Here is a 19,604-nt window from a genome sequence, read left to right on the forward strand (position 1 = left end):
TAACTCACGTGAACTATTAAACTAATATATGCAGTTGTTGCTCTGTCAAATTTGCTCTTTTTAACATTTGCTACTGTGAACACTTCCCTTTCTGTTTAAACTGTCACCACAGTAAACTCAACATGTGACAATGAACTTAGTTTTTTTATTAGCTGTGGACATCATTTGTGTCTGTTTATGACTGATGGCTGACCTAAGGTGTCATACGTGAGTGTCTTGGGTGGATTTCTGCATCGAAAAGGATATTTTCTTGTGGGAACTGGCTGTGAGTTGGGCTCTCCCTCGTCTTCTTCATCACCTGTTCTTGACTTCTTCCGTTCTCCTCCCCAGACAGCTCACTTCGCCCTGCCTCCTCCTCCTCTGCACTTGACTCCAGTCCACCTTTCTCACCCTCGTCTAGGCAGTCGCTGCTGACACCACCACTTGACAGTTCTCCATTAGCTTCTTCAGGCTGGAACTCCTCTGCCTCTGCCCTCAGCTGACTTCTGATCTGGGTGGGTGATTCTGCAGATTGTGTGGTGATAATTCCCCAGTCACCCTCATCCCCTGAACTGCTGTCGTGGTCACTCTCCTGCTGCTTTTCTTGGGTCTTTCCCTTTCTTTGTTGTTTGGCATCCTCCTTCCCATTCTTGTTTTTCTCCAGCTTCTCCTCCTGAACGGGGAGAAAGTCACAGGGCAGTAGGAGGTTCCTGTGCAGAACTCTCACTTTCCCTGGTCCTCTCTCTGGCTGTACGGCATAGACAGGGCTATATTTGTGCTTTCTTTCTAACACAACATGTACTCGCTCCTCCCAGTAAGACCTTAGCTTTCCGGGCCCACCCCAGTCTCTGAAGTTCCGTACTAGCACTCGACATCCCAGTTGCAGTTCAACTCCATGAGCCTTCCGATCGTACTGCCTTTTCGCTCTTTTCCTCTCTTTCTGAGCTGTTTCTGACGCCAATCTGTACGCCTCTTGCATCCTACTTCTCCACTTACGGACATAATCACTGTGAGAAGTACTCTGGTCACCTGGAACCAGGCCAAACATGATGTCCACTGGTAGGCGGGGGTTTCGGCCATAGAGAAGATAATATGGGGCATATCCTATTGCTTCAGTCCGTGTGCAGTTATACGCATGCACCACTTTGCTCAAGGAGTTTTTCCAGTCTGCCTTGGCTTCCTCTGCCAGGCTCCTCAACATGGAAAGGAGTGTCTGATTAAATCTCTCCACCTGACCGTCCCCCGCTGCATGGTAAGGTGTCGTGCGGGACCCCTGGATACCACAGTACCTTTCTAGCGTGGCAAACAGCTGGTTCTCGAACTCCTTTCCCTGATCATGATGTAACTGGGCAGGGAATCCAAATTTGAGCACAAAATCTCCAAAGATCTTTTCTGCTGCTGTTCTTGCTGACTTGTTGGTGCATGCATATGCCTGTGCAAACCGGGTGAAATGATCCATCACGACTAGAATGTACTCATATCCTCCTTTACAACTCTCCAGATGTAGGAAGTCTATTGAGACCATCTCAAAAGGGTATGTGGTGACAATGTTGACCAACGGTGCTCTAGTTGGTTTGCTTGGATGTTTCCGTTTCAAGCAACTGCACACCTTGGTCACATAATGTTCCACATGTCTTTGCATATGTGGCCAATAGAATCGATCATGGACCACTCCGAGATGTCCCATCTCCTCATGGAGCTCCTTGTACACCAGCTGATGGAATTTTGTGAGTAACACTAGCTGAGCTCGAGCAGCGGATTTCCTGTACAGGATGTCGTCTTTGTCAAGGTACAGCTTACTCTTTTCCCAGCTTAGAACTGAAGTGTCTTCACCCCTGTCTCTTCCTCTCCAAGGAGGCCATTGTCCTGTCATAACATATTCTCGCACCCTGCCAATGACTGGATCATCCTCCTGTGCTTTCTTTAGTGTCTCTTTGGAGATCTGTGTCACTGGGGCCATTACTCGTTCATGCTCTACATCAGCACATGCTGTGGTTATGGTATCCGGACACATCCATGGCTCATGTTCACGGGCTTTCAGCTGGAGCGCCTGTGTAGCAGGTGTGATTACCTCTGGTTTCATTTCCTGTGAGCATGTGCGCATGTACTCCTCCATGTCTAGTGGCATCCGTGATAACCCATCAGCATCGCCATTAGCCCTTCCTGGCCGATACTTGATTGAGAAGTTAAAATCTGCTAGCTCAGCAACCCACCGGTGTGTTGTAGCATTTAGCTTCGCTGTAGTCAGGACATAGGTCAACGGATTGTTATCCGTATACACTGTGAAAGAAGGTGCGTAATACAGATACTCCCGAAATCTCTCACAGATTGCCCACTTCATTGCTAGAAACTCTAGCTTTCCAGAGTGGAGGTGGTAGTTAGTTTTTGGAGCTGTTAGAGTTCTCGACCCATACCCAATGACAACCAGTTTGCTCTGCTGTCTCTGGTACAGGACTGCACCAAGCCCTTCTTGAGAGACATCGCAGTGCAGCACAAATGGTCTTTCGAAGTCAGGGTATGCCAGGAGTGGTGGACTCAGCAGGTGTTCTATAAGCTGGCATAGAGCCTGGTGTTGTTCCGTCCATGTGATTGGCTGGCTTGAGTGGAGTTGGTCTGATTTTTTCCATTGTCCTTTGTGCCTGATTACCGTTGATCTTCTGTCAGTAATCACTTGAATCTTTCCGATCGATAGCAGCTGGTATAGTGGCTTGGCAGTGTGTGAGAAGTTTGGAATGTAGGGGCGGTAGTATGACAGGAAACCTAGCATTTTCCTTAGGTCTCCCACAGTCTCAGGTTTGCGGTTTTTTAGTGCTTGCACTGGTGCCAGTTCAGCAGGGTCCATGCAGTAGCCATCTTTGGATACAATCTTTCCCAGGAATTTCACCTTGCCCTTAAACACTTCACACTTTTTGGGGGTCAGCTTCACCCCGTGCGCTTGATAGTGGCGCAGGACCTCCCTCAGATCACGCAGGTGGTCCTCAAATGATCTGCTGTGGACCAAATTGTCATCCAGATATGGCTGAGATATTTCATCCCTCAAGCCTGCAAGGCACTCTTCCATACTGCGCTGGAACTCTGCTGGAGCCGAGGACAAACCAAAGGGGAGCCTTACCCACTCATATAAGCCCCAAGGTGTGATAAAGGCTGTGAGGGGTCTGCTACTTTCCTCCAGGAAACCCTGGTGGTATGCCTTGCCCTGGTCCAGCACTGAGAACCATGCACTCCCAGTCAGGCTGTTTAACATGTCTTGAACACGAGGGATGGGGTGACGGTCAGGAATGGATTTCCGGTTCAACTCACGGTAATCCACGCAGAGACGCAGACTTCCATCCTTCTTGCGCACACAGACGATGGGTGATGAGTAGGGGGATCAGGATTTCTGAATCCATCCTCTGTTCAACAGGTCCTCCAAATACTCCTTCACCTCCTTGTGGAGTGGCTTGGGGACTGAGATGTATGTGCGTCTTACTGGGGTTGTGTCATTCAATCTGATCTTTAACTTCAGGGAGGGGATGCATCCCACATCGCTCTCATCTTTTGAAACACAGGGGACATGACAGACTCGCACACTGAAGACACGACACCATAACCAACATAGGGAAACAGAGAACTGAAACAGAACTAACTGAGCCTTAAAAAATTAGAATATAATAATACAAAAGGCATGAAACTCAAAATGCTGGGTGAATAAACCCAGAACCATGGCATATGTGAATTTAGAAGCAAGAAATTACAGGTCACTCATGTCTTTATGGCTGTGTCTAAATTCAGGGGTTGCATCCTTCGAGGGACCTGGACTACAGACTATAGGCCTATAGACTGGAATTCAAAGGCCACGAAGACCGGATGTCCAAGGCCGTTAAATTGGATGGTCTAGCCTACAACATGTGGTTTCTCTTGCCTAGAAACCGCAACATAAGCAGCTACAGCTATGGTTGACAGCATGTTCAACAGAAATACAGAAAATCTGTATTTTATGTGATATATCTGGGAGAACACCACAGCCATGAGTCCCTTTAGCCAATAATGATGCTAAGTTTAGCTAGCTATTTTGCTAGTGTAGCTCATGAGACTACTCTCATCTCATTTTGATGGTGCAAACGTAACAGGATTTACATAGTTGATATTTTACTATATATACACACCTTGCGCATTTTTTGAAAAAAAAAATGCTCAGTGGTGGAATTTAACTCTGTTGTCTCAAATATTACATTTCAGTTAAAATTCAAGGTATATATTTCTATTTCATAACATTTATAACATTTATATGTGTGACTGTCAGATAGATTTTACTATACAGTGACCACTGTCTCAAAGCTTTAGTTATATTTAGCTTTACTTCACATTTAAGTTTGAGTTATATTCCATACCCCCCCCCCCAAAAAAAAAAAAAAAAAAAAGATTTGATCCTTGTATGTTTCAGATAAAATGGAAGGCAAAGTGATGCAGTAAATATTTCTTATTGGATGAGAAAACTGTGCAGTATAATTTAAACAGGCTGATGTTAGGATAAAAGAGTCTAACAGGAGAGAGATGATACAGAAACATGACATCCTTATAAAATACTTACATACTTTATGAATGTACAACTTTTCTTAGTTCTTTGAACTTTTTATTTAAATGAGCTGCATGCTTTTCCAACTGAAACCAGCACAATCTCACTTTGATGAAAACAATATTTTAACTAAATATATCCTGGATATATCAAAGCATTATCAAAGTTGTCCGTGGTTCCATTTATTTTTCTGTCTTTAACTGTCAGATCCGGTCCTGCAGAACATCAGTGAGTGGTTCCCTGTATGCAGCTGTAGTATATGTTGGAGATACTTCTGCAAATACAGCAAACAAATATCTAGAAATTGTTTTAAATGTTTTCACCAATCCCTCAATTATAGAGAACAGCTGTCTATTCTCCCCCTGTTCCCCTCTCCATCTCTCCTGCTGTCTCCTTTTTCTTCTCCTCTTCCTCACACACTGCTGAATTTGTCCTGGTGTTTCATCAGGGGTGGAGATCCTCTGTCCCGTCTCTTATTATTAGTGTTTTATACAGGATGAGAGCTCTTTTAACTATAAACTTTAGCACAGCATAGCTGAGTCTGTTTCCTCACCACAGTTCACGGCCAGATGTTTGGTCCCCGTAAATGCACTTAGCTTAAAGAGTGACCCGTCTGCTTGGTTTATCATAAAATGTTTAAGTACGTGCGGCTTCACGCCGCCAAACAGACCCAGCTTTGGTAGAAAAGCCAAAAATTTCTTCAACCTTTGATTTTCAATGAATCCTGGGATAGGTTGGGCCATGAAGGATACACCCGAACCCTTTTCCCTCCTCTGGGGATACAATTGTGGGCCACATTTGGAGCAGCTTTCGAATTTCGACAACCTTTGTTGCCTTGCTGTGACCTAATCGGCCTGAAGCCCCTGAAGTTGGACACAGCCTATGTCTTTAAGACATCCCAGCAACAGAACTAAATGGTGTGTGTCATCTAGCTTCATGGATAGAGGAAGCTGGGTAACATCTGCATAGCAATAAAAATGTGTGCTATGACTTCTTTTGGTTGTGACTGTGAACTGTGTGTTGAGGTGAACCCAAGGATTCCTAGTCAGTGTCTTCCAACCTCACACACTAGTTCAGGCTCCTTCCACAGCAGAGGCGATGTCCATGTCCTAATAAGTTAGCCTCAGTAGCCGGGGATTTGACTGCCAGGGCCCCTACCCTGGATCACCATAATATGCCACAAGAAACATAATACATCTGACCCCTAGGGTGCTAGGGTGCCTACTCTGGGTGGTGGGCCTTCAGGAGGGACTCCCAATCTACATGTAGTGTATTAGGGGCTGATCACCTTGAAGTGGGCTATACTCTATCACTGGGACTTCAGTGATCCCTCCCACTGTTCAAGCTGACCCATGGGCCCCTTTCTCTATGTTCACCAGGAAAGCTGGCATAGACTCCCAGTTTCTGTGACCTTCCTAATCTTTAAGGTTCATTCATTGAAAGCTAGAGGTGGGGAAACCACCAGCAAGACCCCAACATAGAACAAGTGACAACAGATTGGTTCAGACGAAGTCAGAAACATCATAAAAGGAGGAGCTGCGGGTCAGGTGGGTTGCAAGGTATTTTACAGATGTGCAGCTACTGGGGGAGCATAAAGGCACCTAAATGGCGCTTCTTGTATGAGATTTGACAATGTAATTTTAGAAGGCTATCAGCTGATCATCAGCTGATTTAAGCTGGCATTGAGGTCAGCTGATTTGATGGGATTGTATTGACTGTCGAAGGCTGCGATGACTGGAAGTGAGGACCTGGTAAATTGGACAGTGTGTGGAGGTATGTAAAGACGACAGGAGAGGTCTCAGTGTTTCACTCCAACTTTATTAACTGACTCACCAGAACTCCACCTACAAAAAGCACCAAAATCTCCACCCCAACACTTCCCTTCAACTTGAGTGTGAGTGGAGCCACCTGGTGGTCGCCCCCCCCCGAACACCCAGTAAGGTCTCTTTTTAGTCCAGGACCCTGGGCCTAAGCAAACGGCCCGAACGACTGAACCTGGGAGGGAGAGAACTGGCAGAGGAAGGTCCATCCTGTGAACAAGGCTGGTGAAGGCGAGCAGGAAAGGCAGGAGGAAGTTCAAATGTCGGTGGTTGGGGGGTAGTCCTGGGGGGGAAACCAGAGTCTGTTAACCCCGTGGAAGGAGGGCGGCCACGGCGAGGGGCTTGGGCCGGCACTACATGACTGTCCGGAAGAATATGTGCAGGTTTAAGTCTGTCAACACACACAGTTTCCCTACGACCCCCAAAATCCAAAACAAAATGTTTCTGGCCCGGTTCGATAACCCTAAATGGGCTGTCATACAGCGGATGCAGCGGTGTCCTGTGAGCATCGTGCCTGACAAAAACAAACTTAGCAGTCTCTAAAGTCTTTGGAACAAAAGTGTCAGGCAGGCAATGGTGCACCAGACCAGGAACCCGAAGTGAGTGCAAAAGCAGGTTGAGGGATAGCACAGATGGATCGAAGGAGGGAGGAGGGTTGTGAATCCAAAAATCCGGCAATTTAAGCGCCACAGCAAACGCAGCCATCGGCGGAGGTGGAAGTCCGGCGGCGGCCGATGCTCCCAGGCCGGAGCTGGCTTCGTCTTCGAACCTTAGCATGTTCACCACAGGGGTCACCAATGTGGAAGTATGTAAAGACAACAGGAGAGGTCTCAGTGTCTCACTCCAACTTTATTAACTGACTCACCAGAACTCCACATACAAAAAGCGCCAAAATCTCCAACCCGACACTTCCCTTCAACTTGGGTGTGAGTGGAGCCACCTGGTGTTCCGCCACAAGTGTAGTCTATAGCGCTGCTTCTGTACCCTAGCAACCATGATAGTAGCCGTAAGGACAGCATGTAAGATGAACATGTTTATTTCATTTCATTCATTTTAATTTTTTCATGATAAAAATTGAGATGTTATCAGTCTGCGATGTATGAGAGCCTGAAAAAACACTGTGGCCATGGGCTGCGTACCTTTAGCAAACAGTAATTTTAACTTAAGCTAGTCAACAAGTTTGTTGATGTGTCTTTTAAATTAAAGAGATTTTCATATTCTGGTTTTGTATTTGTTCTCTGTATTGTTAACCTTAGGTTTTGTCTTTTCTAGTGCATCTGAGCATCTATGTCCTAGTTTCTGGTTCTTGCTTTGTTACGTTTGTTCCTTCCCATGCCTGTCTGTTCTCTCTGTGTTCCGTCTTCATGGCTGTCTGTGCTTGTAGCCCTGTCCCTGTGTTTTCTCCCTTCATGTTCCTATGTTCATCTCCTATCTATCTCCTTTGTCTTCCTCGTCTGTCATGTCTCTATGTCTGTTTCTCCCCAGTACAAGTGTCAAGCGTTTTATTTTGATAGGCTCCTGTGTTATGTGTATTATGTTCGATTTTGCTTCCCCTGTCTCAGACTGTGTTCAGCTTTGTTACCTAAGTGTTTCTACGCAACCCTAATCTCCTGTGTATATCTTATCTGCATATCCCTGTGTTCTCTTTAATGTCGTCATTGTTTCCTCTCTAGCAATGTTTTCTTTTTAAGGGTTCGAAACAATCCAACATCCATCTCCACAGTGACATCTGCTGGCCAATTTGGCTATCACTACCTCTTGATAATGCTTTTCTGTGAAACAATGATCCAGAAAAGCCATGCACGGTTCCAAACAAAGCTAGTTATTATACCGGACTGTCAGTAATTGTAATCAGCAGATGTTTTGACGAAATCCACAAACAAGGAAAGAAAAATAATGAGACTGTTAAAGACAGTCATTTCTGACGGTAGTGATCAGTGAGTGTGCTTCAACAAAATTCTATATCTGGTAACATTTGTGTTGGTCACAATCAATCAATTTCTAAAATAAAATATACAAAGAAAAGACTGCAGTTCTTACTATAATAACCACACTGATTTACAGCTGGGGTTTTTGGTTTTGTTTTGTTTTTGCTCACAGCCTTGAAACTCTGGATGTGTTTGGATGGCTTTTAAGTTTTTTGGGCATTCATGTCATCAAAATGCTAAAAGCTGGCATAGTATTAGGTTTGATTTTTAATTGACTAAAAAAAAACTATATTTAAATAGATTCTTAGATAACACTTTTCTACTCTTCCAGAGCAGTCAAAGCGCTTTATACAACATGTCACATTCGGCTATTCACACAAGCACTTTGTTCTATGCTTTTCAGTGCTTCCTAGTTAACATTCACACTCTGATGGATGCATCAGAGAGCAACTTGGGGTTAGTATCTTGCCCAAGGATACTTGGCATGCAGACTAGGGGAGCCAGGAATTGAACCACTAACCTTCCAATAGGTAGATGACTTGACCCGCACATCTTTAAATCATCCTCTGCTGAGGAGCCTCTGAACTATGGCGAAACTTTCCTGAACTTTATCTTGTAACACTGGCATGGCGTTTTACTGTGGGTCTGGTGATTTGGTCATAGTGAACCTGCATAACTCCTGTTGTTGTTTAGATATTCACAAGAGGAGTGTCAGTGGGAATAAAAATAGGAAAGGAAAAAATACATCTGTCATTAAAATTGTTAAGAAATAGATTGTCTGTAATTAATGAATGTGTTTTTCTAGCTTTTCTTTTTATAGTATAAATGTATTCTTTATGGCGATGCAGTATGTGAGTAATGGATTGAACTGATGATTAAGTCACTTAATGCTGCAAATTACATTCTCTGTTGAAAGTAAAAAAAAGTAAAAAACAGACGACGTCAGAACTGAAAACTCCTGCCTGTTTTATTTTCTCCTTGAAAGCAGAGCTAGTGTTTTATTGATATATTTAAATGATTGTACAGCACAGTGACCTGCTCTCTCTCTGCTGATAGGAGTGTTTGGAGCTCACCCACCAGTCTCTGTTTCTTGCTTTTTCTCCAGAAATAATTCAAATAAGATATTTATATATTATTTATAAATCTATATTATGTTTATTTGATTATACTTTGGATTCCAGTGTTCAAGTGATTGCATAGTGTAGTCCAGGGGTTCTTAATCTTTTTTACCTCGGGGCCCAACTTTTCCACTACAAAAAAATCTGGCCCCCATTCAGATATTAACAATGTATCGAAAAGATTGATGTTTCTTTTGGTTTGATTTATATTTAATAACTAAATCAAATCTGAACCTGCACATACAACTAAATGCCAAATAGGTTAACAATTCATGGAACAAATCAAACTGCAAGTAGAAATTGAAAGGCTCAAGTCAGGCTTAATAACACAAAAATAATTAATAATTCAATTTTACTACAGCAAAATAGGCAAGAAAAAAGGGAAAAATCAAAATTGGATAAACAAAGTGGTGATAAAATAAATATATTCAAAAATCATTTTCTAATTAAATTAAAAATAAATGAATAAACTTATAAAATTTAAATAAAGTGCAAATGAAAATATAGCCATATAATCTGTGAGTGAATATGAAAGTTGCTTCAGCAGTAAACCTTTTTTCATTGGCAGAACCAGAAGTTACTCTTTATATTTGAGACAAATGAACAACAACAGTTACAACATTTTTTTGGCAAGCTGCAACTCCCCTTTTATGTTCACCTCTTAATGAGACACTTGAGCCTGCCTCTGAGACACGAATCCAGGTCCAGTCTGGGTGGAATGGGGGAAAGGCTCATTCTCAGAGTCTGTTTCGGGCTATGGTCTTGACTGAAGCCACGATGGAAAATCATGATTCACACAGATATGTCGTTGTGAATGGGAGAAAGAGTTTCAGACCTCTCAGTGCCAGACATGGGTACTCCTTTGAGACAGCAATTCAGAAGGAGCCCAGGTCCAGTTTGCCCCACTTCAACTTCAGTGGGATCCACAGAAAATGGGTGCAAAATCCACATGTGTCCTTCTCTGGGATCACAAAGCAAGTTTCCTCTTGCTTTGTGGACTTTGTCTGCAACAACAAACATGTTGCTGTTTCACTCTTGAAGTGAGATGTTCAGCTCGTTCAGCAGTGAAAAAATGTCACAGAGATAGGCAAGCTTGGCTTAATGATGTGCAAGAGGAGATGTTTTTTCTCCGTGAGAAAAGAAAAGACCTCATTCCTCAGTTCAAACAAACACTTCCTCTTGAAAGCCATCTCACCTCACTGTGGTAGCAGCAGCTGGACATGATCTGCTTCCATGTCCTCACAAAGCTTGGCAAAACATCTGGAGTTATTTTTAATGAAATCAATAGTTTTCACACTTACACCCATCACCTCGTGGAACTCTGGTGACATCTTTTTTGCTGCAAGGCTTTCACTGTGGGGAAAACAGTGGGTCCATTTAGCTTCTGGTGCACGATCAAGAATCTGCCTAATGACGCCTGCCAGTCATTGAAGCTGCACCATCAATGCACACCCCAACATATTTCTGCCAGTCCAGGTTGTTCTCAGTGAAATAGTTGTCAATGCAGTGGAAACACTCCTGAGCCATGGCTCGTGTTGGTAGCTCTCCACAAAACAACGTGTCTTCATGCAAACTGCTGTCCCAGTGATAATGAACAAAAATCTGCAGCAATGCACCATTCGTGATATCAGTGGACTTGTCTAGTTGCAAAGAGAAAAATGGACTACTTTTTATTCTTTCCAGAAGCTGATGCTGTATGTCTAAGTCCATGTCCGTGATACGGTGGTTCATAGTGTCGTTTGAGAGTAGGATGGTCAGTAGCTTCTTTGCAGCAGTCTCTCTGATCATGTCATGGCACATATGTACAGCGGCAGGCAAAATCAACTCCTCCGCTATAGTGAAAGAATTTTTACTCTGTGCCACAAGTCTGGATACGAGGTAGCTTTTAAAACACATTTAGAGTTACCAGTCAGTGACACAACAGACCGTTTCTGTATTTGCAGTTCCTTTTAATATTTCTCTTGAAATATTCCACTGGCTTTCTTGCGAGTGTGGGATGTTTGGTTTCGAGATGCCATTTTAATTTCAAAGGCTTCAGTGCTTCGTTGGATAAGATTAGTCCACACTCCACACATTGGGTCTGCCTCGTTTCCTCCATTCACAAACCCATACTTCAGGAAGTCAGGGTTATACGTGTACAAAAATTTTGCCTTTTGGGAGGTGGGCTTGCCACTTTCATCTTCATTTTTGCATTTTAAGAGCTTCTACATGTCTTTTGCTAACTGCAAACGGGGTCTTCTTCTGCTTGCTTATTTAGGCTAATTAAACAACTCCCACCAACTATTGTAACTGAGATTTTCATGGATATCAGTAGTCCCTGGTGTCTTCAATTAATAACTTATGATGTCCCACAGCCCGCAGGTATAAAACTAAATTTTTTTGCGGCCCTCAAGCTGTGACTCAAAACCAAGGGCCTGTCCAAAAGACTGGTTTGTAAAAAATGGAAGTCCTTGCTTCTGGCAGTGCAGCAAACCCGGTCACGTGTGTTCTGCACTTCAGAAGCAAAAAAATCTATAGCAGTAATATGCAGTAGACATATGAATGTAGCAGTAATATTCATAAAAACAAAGCAACCCCCCCACCTTTTTACTTAAGTAGAAATAAAAATGCTGATAGAAATTAGTTTGTTTGACATTTATGATCAGGTACATTTTGGTGTTGATACTAAGTTTATGAACGTATAACTTTTTGCAGCTCTGTATACTTTTTACTTAAAGGAGCCACAAACTTTTTCCACAGAAACCAGTACAATTCCATGTTGATGAAAAAATTATTTTAATAACATATTTGTTATTATAATTCGATGCCTGTTAAGTTATGCTATATTGTATGCCTGTTATAGTTTGTCTAACGGGGATTTGCCGTAAGATCCCAAAGAAGATTGGGAAACTATTTTGGAATGACTCTTGGAATAGAGTGGGCCGCAAAAAGGATACACCTTGTCTCATCGTACTAGTCTGAACTAACCTAATGTTATTGTATTGGTACTCACTTACTTCACATTCCTCTATCCTCATGTAGTCTTCAGGCTGAGTTGCTCCCTGCCAAAGAGACCTCATTTCGGAGATGTATCTGTACTGGACCTGCTCCCTGGAGGGACTGCGCGCTTTCACTGCCACATGGGTTACCACCTGCATGGGGAACCAGTGCTTACCTGCCTTAATGCCTCCTTGCCAGTTTGGAGTGATAAGGAGCCTGTGTGCAGGGGTCAGTGTGTATAGAACAGTTTCTTTACAGTTTACAGTTTACTTCATTTCACTTTTTGTGAAAGATACTCCACTAACAAATTCAAATTGAGCGTTCTGTTCTTCAGCTCTTTGTGGGGGAACAGTGAAGAATGCTACAGTGGGACGAGTGCTCTCCCCATCTCCCCACCATGGCCCTAATGCCACCTTGGATCGCTCCTGCTCCTGGTCCCTTGAAGCACCCAAAGACCAGAGGCTGCATCTCCACCTGGAGAGACTGGCCTTGGGACCAACTGACAGGTAAAAGCAACCATATTGTATGGATGAATATCTGAATAGGCATATCAGGTACAGGCCCATACCAAAGGCCCTAAGGGTCAGATGCAAAATGACTAAAACCAGAAAAGACCACAGTAGATCTCAAACTAAACAATTACCGCTGGTAATTATCAGTAATTGCCACAAAAGATACAAAGAGACACACAGAGAATTACCTTAAAGAGATGTACAACAATAAAAATGATCAGATATCTGTCCTTGATATCAGCAGTACTGGCACTGTATTTAATTGGTACTAAATTTTGTATTATCACACACCACTAATCCATTCATTGACACCATCTCTGTATCGCCTTAGGTTGGTGTTGTGGAGTGGGCTGGACGCTGGCTCTGTGGTGCTGTTTGATTCAGGTCGGGGGGGTCAGATACCCTTTGAAGGAGTGATCAGCGAAGGTCCAGCTGTAAGAATCCAGTTCATCACGGATCAGCCCAACCACAACACAGGATTCAATATCCGCTATGAAGGTGCAGAAGCCACTGTAGATCTAGTTGAGCACAAAAATTAAACATGAACTACATTCTTGGAGAGCAGTTCAAACAATTATATTTATTGTTATATCTCTATAATTAATGCATAATTATGTAAGCAAACAGAAGACCACTGATAAAAAGACCAGTGTTTATTTTTGCATCATGGACTGTTAATCTGATTTTGAATAGATTGCCAGGAAGTGAGCAGGTTCTTCATCATTATATTAGCCAGCATGTTAGGTGTTTTTGGCAGTCTCAAATAGCCATAGGATGGAAAAATACCCTTCAAAATGTTTGTCAGTATCAATGAAGAGAAGAAGACAACCAAAGAATAATCTTTATACAATTTATTATAAATGTGTGGGTTAACAGATAATTAACACAAAAACTATACATCATTTGACATTTAGTTATGGTAAATTGCAGGCGAGTGTCGTGAAAAATCACAGTCAAAAAAGCATAAACATTTTGGTATTCATTTTATAGAGCTTTCTATTTTCTCTTTCAGCTTTCGAACGTGGCCACTGTTACGAGCCATATCTTCAAAATGGAAACTTCACCACCTCCGACCCTCTGTATGGAGTTGGAACAGTGGTTCAGTTTACTTGTGATCCAGGCCACTCCTTAGAGCAAGGTCCCCCTGTGATTGAATGCATCAGTGCCAGAGATCCATACTGGAATGATACTGAGCCTCTGTGCAAAGGTAAAAATGAAGGCAGAAAGTGAAGAGAGGAGGCTTCATGACAGATCAAGATAAGACCATAAATGTTCTATTTTTGAGGGTTCTGTCAAAATACCTTTAACGTCAGATTCAACAGAGTTCCTTAACTACGTAACCTTATTTCGACCTGTTTTATCCACCTATTCATGAGTAGGTGTAAAATAATAAATTCGTCATTCCGATATTATTACAATAACTAGAGGTGGTATTTTTTATCTATTTGACTTTGTTGCTGTCCCACCTTATTTCCCCTCATTTTTTGTAACCCAGGCTAACACACTTTGTTTTCTGCCACATATGATTTCAATTCTTGAATCAAAATCTGCTTTGACCACTTACTGCACTGAACCTCATTACAATAGAAAACATTAAAATAATGAGCTTCAGAGTCTCAGAGCAGAAATGAAAAACTCATAAAATGTCATTTTTGGATTTTAAGCAATTTTAATTGTGTGTGTGTGTGTGTGTGTGTGTGTGTGTGTGTGTGTGTGTGTGTCTTCATTCCTGGACATGAATTATACATGTCTAAAAAATACATAGACAGAAAAGACAAAGTTGTTTATTAATTCTAGTTCTCAAAACTAGAACTCTCACTTTAATTTCCTGCCATTTGTTCTCCACCTTTCCTCTGCAGCACAGTGTGGAGGTGATTTGTCGGGTCCAGGAGGGTTAATTTTGTCTCCAAACTGGCCAGAATGGTATGGAGAAGGAGAGGACTGCAGCTGGAGGATACATGTTGGCGAGGACAAGCGGGTGCTGCTTGATGTACAACTGTGAGGAAAAACACCAACACACATACATACACACTCATGCACATTAAAACTTCTGCTCTCTTCGTCTTGATGTATGCTCAATCATCCAGGTAAGTAAATCTCCAAAAGTTGATTCTGTTCATCTGGACGTAGCGTTTTGTGGGAGAAACGTTTCGTCACTCATCCAAGTGACTTCTTCAGTCTCAGCTGACTGCAGGTTTCCCCAAATCTTATAAACAGTACGAGAGTTCTGCTCTCTTCCAAAGTTTGATGCAACCAAACCTAACTTTTGTCTTTAACTTTTTTGGAGGCAGAGAGGGTGGAGGTTAGGTGTGTGCATGGGGACATCCACGAATATCTGCTGCAAATTAAATACAGGGGAAATTTTCTCCAGGCCCAGGAATGTCAGGAGCACCTGTACAACAGAGGGGACAAACTCAGGCATCTTTCACCAGGAGATAAAGTACTTGTATTGCTCCCTTCTTCTAGATCAAAGTTAATTACCAGTGGCACTTTGTGGTCACACAGAGCACCATTTTGAAACATGCCCAGGCATGACGTGTTAATGCATGATGAATCAAGGCCCTACAGGCTGCCTGAACATAAAAGGCAAATTGTTCAGAGGGAATTGGCTAAAATGCTAAAGCTGGGAGTAATAGAAGAGCTACACAGTGCGGGGTGTAGCCCCATAGTTCTTGTGGAGAAGAAAAATGGTTCTCAAGTCAAGTCAAGTGGCTTTATTGTCATTTTAAACATGTGCAGTGGTACAGTACACAGTGAAACAAGACAGCGTTCCTTCAAGACCATGGTGCTACATATAACAGACAATCAACACAGGACTACTGTCATGACCCTGTGCCTCCTCGGCGATCCCTGTATGGCTACAAGTATGTTGCGTCTCTCTCTCTCTCTCTTCCTGTGCACGGCGCTCTACGGGGCGGAGTCGTGACGACTCCAGCCCCTGGCTCAAACACCTGCGACTCATCAGCTCATCACCACGCTCACTTAAGGCGGCGGCTGAGGAAGCTTCTTCGCTGGATTATTGTGTAACACTCATTCTCGCCAGCCTGGGACCACCACTGGGTGAGCTAGCCGGAGTCCGAGCCAACCTGAGCCGCTGCAAGGATCGTGTACATAGTCCCTTTCCCTTCTGTGCCTGTGTTCTCCGGAGACCCTCTTCCTGTGCCCCCTCCTCCTCACCTGTATATATTCGCACCTGGTGTTTGTATTGTGGAAATAAATTGTGAACTCTAGTAACGGTCTGCCTCCGAGTCTCTCCAGAGCCTGACAGAATAATCCAGCCATCGTTATGGACTCGGCAGACCCAGCCTCGGCAGCGACAGCCCCCATGTCTCTGGAGGAGCTTCTGCACCGACACGAACAAATGCTAGTAAGGCTCAGTGGAGAAGTGGCGTCTCTGACTCAGGCTTTCGCCCAGCGGATTCCTCTTGCCGACAACCCGCTTTCTGCGGCCCCTCCCCAGGTAACTCACGCTCCTGCCGTCACTGCCGCAGCCATTGCTACACCGGCTGCTAGCGCGGTAGCTTCCGCGGTGACGCTAGATAAGCTCTTACCTTCACCTGAGGCTTTTTCTGGGGAAATGGGGAAATGTGCGGGATTTTTGTTGCAGTGTTCAATGCAGTTTCAATTACTACCGCATGTGTTTGTTTCGGACGGAGTTAAGATTGCTTACGTCACCCAGCTACTACGAGATCGAGCCCTAGCCTGGGCCCAGGCCCAGCTGCAGGCTTGCCCCGGAATGTCTTATGATGACTTTCTGTCTCGCTTCAAGTCGGTGTTTGACAAGGGCTCTAGTACGGAGGCTGCCGGCTATCGTTTGATTAATCTGAAGCAAGGTAGGCGAAGCATGGCTGATTTTTCTGTTGATTTCTGGACCTTAGCTGCACAGACCAAGTGGGGACCTGAGGCTCTGAAGACAACTCTGTTAAACAATATCCGTGAAGAGATTAAGGATGAGATAATGATGCGTGAGCTTCCTGCCTCTCTTAACGCTTTAATGTCCCTGTGTATTCAGGTGGACGATCGCCTGCGGGCGCGCCAGAGTTCACGAAGACAGCCGTTTCGCGAGCCTCTGGCTTCCAGGGACCCCCAACCCGACGCACGGGAGGTTAGAGCCTCCGGAACTGAGGAGGAGGTACCCATGCAGCTGGGACGCTCTCGACTCACCCCTGCAGAACGTCAACGCCGGTTTGCTGCGGGTGAGTGTTTGTATTGCGGTCGCAAGGGGCATTACATCTCTGCCTGCCCGGCGCTGGCAAAAGGAGGCGCCCGCCAGTAATGGAGAGGGTACTGGTGGGCGACCTGTCCGGCACCAAACCTCTTCCCCGTCTCTTGCTGTCTGCTAAGCTCACCCTCCGGTCGATGTCCCATTCCCTCTCTGTGTTAATTGACTCTGGTGCAGAACAGAATTTCATTGATGCGTCGCTGGTCTCCAAGTTCTGCATTAGCACACGGCCACTGCCTCATCCTCTACGCGTGTCCGCCCTGTCCGGTCACCGGCTGCCAGACATAACACACATCACCTTACCTGTCACACTCACTCTGTCCGGTAACCACATTGAGAACATCTGCTTCTGTGTGTTTAAAGCACCAGTGACCCCGCTCGTACTAGGCTATCCTTGGCTTTCACTACACAACCCCCACATTGACTGGAAGAAGGAGCGAATTTTGGGGTGGAGTACAGACTGCCACATGACCTGCCTTCGGGCCGCCTCGCCGTCTGTCCCTTCTCTCCTCCCCGAGAGGTCTTTCAAAGCGCCAGAGTTATCTGCAGTCCCTCCCGTCTATCATGACCTCGCAGCAGTGTTTAGTAAGGATCAGGCGAGCTCGCTTCCACCACACCGACCCTACGACTGCGCCATCGAGCTCCTCCCTGGGGCTCCCCTGCCCTCTGGCCGCCTTTACAGTCTCACTCAACCCGAAAGGGAAACCATGGAGAGATACATTAATGACTCTCTGGCAGCGGGGCTAATCCGACCGTCGTCTTCGCCAGTGGGGGCAGGTTTCTTCTTTGTCGACAAGAAAGACAAGACGCTCCGGCCGTGTATTGATTTCCGCGGCCTCAACAAGATCACAGTGAAAAACAAATACCCTCTTCCCCTTCTGAACTCTGCCTTCGAACTGCTCCAGGGGGCCACAGTGTTCAGCAAACTAGACCTGCGAAACGCATACCACCTGGTGAGAATCCGTGAAGGAGATGAGTGGAAGACCGCCTTTAACACACATATCGGACACTTCGAGTATCTCGTCATGCCCTTTGGCTTAACCAATGCGCCTGCGGTCTTCCAGGCTCTAGTTAACGACGTTTTGAGGGATTTCATTAATCGATGTGCTTTTGTTTACCTAGATGACATTCTCATTTTTTCTAAGTCTCAGGCTGAGCACGAGAGTCACGTGAGGCGGGTCCTGCAGCGCCTCCTGGAGAACCGGCTGTTTGTTAAGGCAGAGAAATGTGAATTTCACGTGGACACGGTGGCCTTCCTTGGCTACATCATCTCTCGTGGGGATCTCAAACCTGACCCTGAAAAGGTCCGGGCTGTGGTGGACTGGCCCCAACCACCGAACCGCCTGCAACTCCAACGGTTCCTAGGATTCGCCAACTTCTACCGACGCTTCATAAAGGACTACAGTAAGATCGCTTCACCTCTCACAAAACTTACCTCTCCCAAAATTCCTTTTCAGTGGGACCCCTCGGCCCAGGAGGCCTTTTCCCTGCTAAAGGAGAGGTTCGCTACCGCCCCCATCCTCCGTCAACCCGACCTCAGGCAACCGTTCGTGGTGGAGGTTGATGCTTCAGACACTGGAGTGGGAGCTGTTCTGTCACAACGATTCCAAGGTATACTCCATCCCTGTGCGTTCTTTTCTCGTCGTCTCTCGCCTGCAGAACAGAACTACGGCATCGGTGATCGGGAGTTGCTGGCGGTCAAACTGGCTCTGGAGGAGTGGAGGCACTGGCTCGAAGGCGCAGAACACCCGTTCATCGTGTGGACCGACCACAAGAACCTTGAGTACATCCGATCCGCCAAACGCTTAAACTCCCGGCAAGCCAGGTGGGCCCTCTTCTTCACAAGATTCAATTTTTCCATCACCTACAGGCCTGGGTCCCGCAACGTGAAGCCCGATGCACTCTCCCGTCAGTTCTCCAGTACGGAGGGGGACCCTGATCCTGAACCGATTCTACCAGCTACCTGTGTTATTGGAGCAGTCACGTGGGAGATCGAAGCTCTCGTGCGAGAGGCCCAGGAAACTGATCCCGACCCGGGCACGGGGCCCCCTGGTCGGTTGTTCGTCCCTGCGGCCGTCCGCGCCCAAGTGCTGCACTGGGGCCACACTGCCCGGTTCACTTGTCATCCCGGAGCCCGCCGCACCATCACCTTCCTCCGGCGATTCTTCTGGTGGCCCTCCTTGGACAAGGACGCCAGGGAGTACGTTGGAGCATGCGCCACATGCGCCCGGAACAAGCGTTCCAACCAACCACCCGCCGGGCTTCTCCAACCGCTTCCCTCGCCAGGGCGGCCTTGGTCCCACATAGCCCTGGACTTCATTACGGGGCTTCCGCCGTCATCAGGTAACACCACCATCCTAACTGTCGTTGATCGTTTTTCTAAGGCAGCTCATTTCGTCGCCCTCCCGAAGCTTCCTACGGCCCTGGAGACCGCCCGGCTGCTCACCACCCACGTCTTCCGGCTTCACGGCATCCCTATGGACATCGTCTC

At 45.4% G+C, this 19,604-nt stretch overlaps 1 protein-coding gene across 8 annotated transcripts in view; it reads left to right on the forward strand.

Annotated features, from left to right (window-relative positions):
* sez6l (seizure related 6 homolog (mouse)-like) overlaps nt 1-19,604 on the forward strand; it is a 111,614-nt gene that overhangs the window by 67,785 nt on the left and 24,225 nt on the right. For all 8 annotated transcript variants that reach the window (XM_005449465.4, XM_005449468.4, XM_005449469.4 and 5 more), the window contains exons 5-9: nt 12,422-12,607; nt 12,714-12,885; nt 13,223-13,389; nt 13,904-14,098; nt 14,751-14,889. In XM_005449465.4, coding sequence (XP_005449522.1) covers nt 12,422-12,607; nt 12,714-12,885; nt 13,223-13,389; nt 13,904-14,098; nt 14,751-14,889 — 859 coding nt within the window. The remainder of the gene's footprint in view (nt 1-12,421; nt 12,608-12,713; nt 12,886-13,222; nt 13,390-13,903; nt 14,099-14,750; nt 14,890-19,604) is intronic.

The sequence above is a fragment of the Oreochromis niloticus genome, linkage group LG7 (assembly GCF_001858045.2).
Source record: "Oreochromis niloticus isolate F11D_XX linkage group LG7, O_niloticus_UMD_NMBU, whole genome shotgun sequence".
Classification (NCBI taxonomy): Eukaryota; Metazoa; Chordata; class Actinopteri; order Cichliformes; family Cichlidae; genus Oreochromis; species Oreochromis niloticus.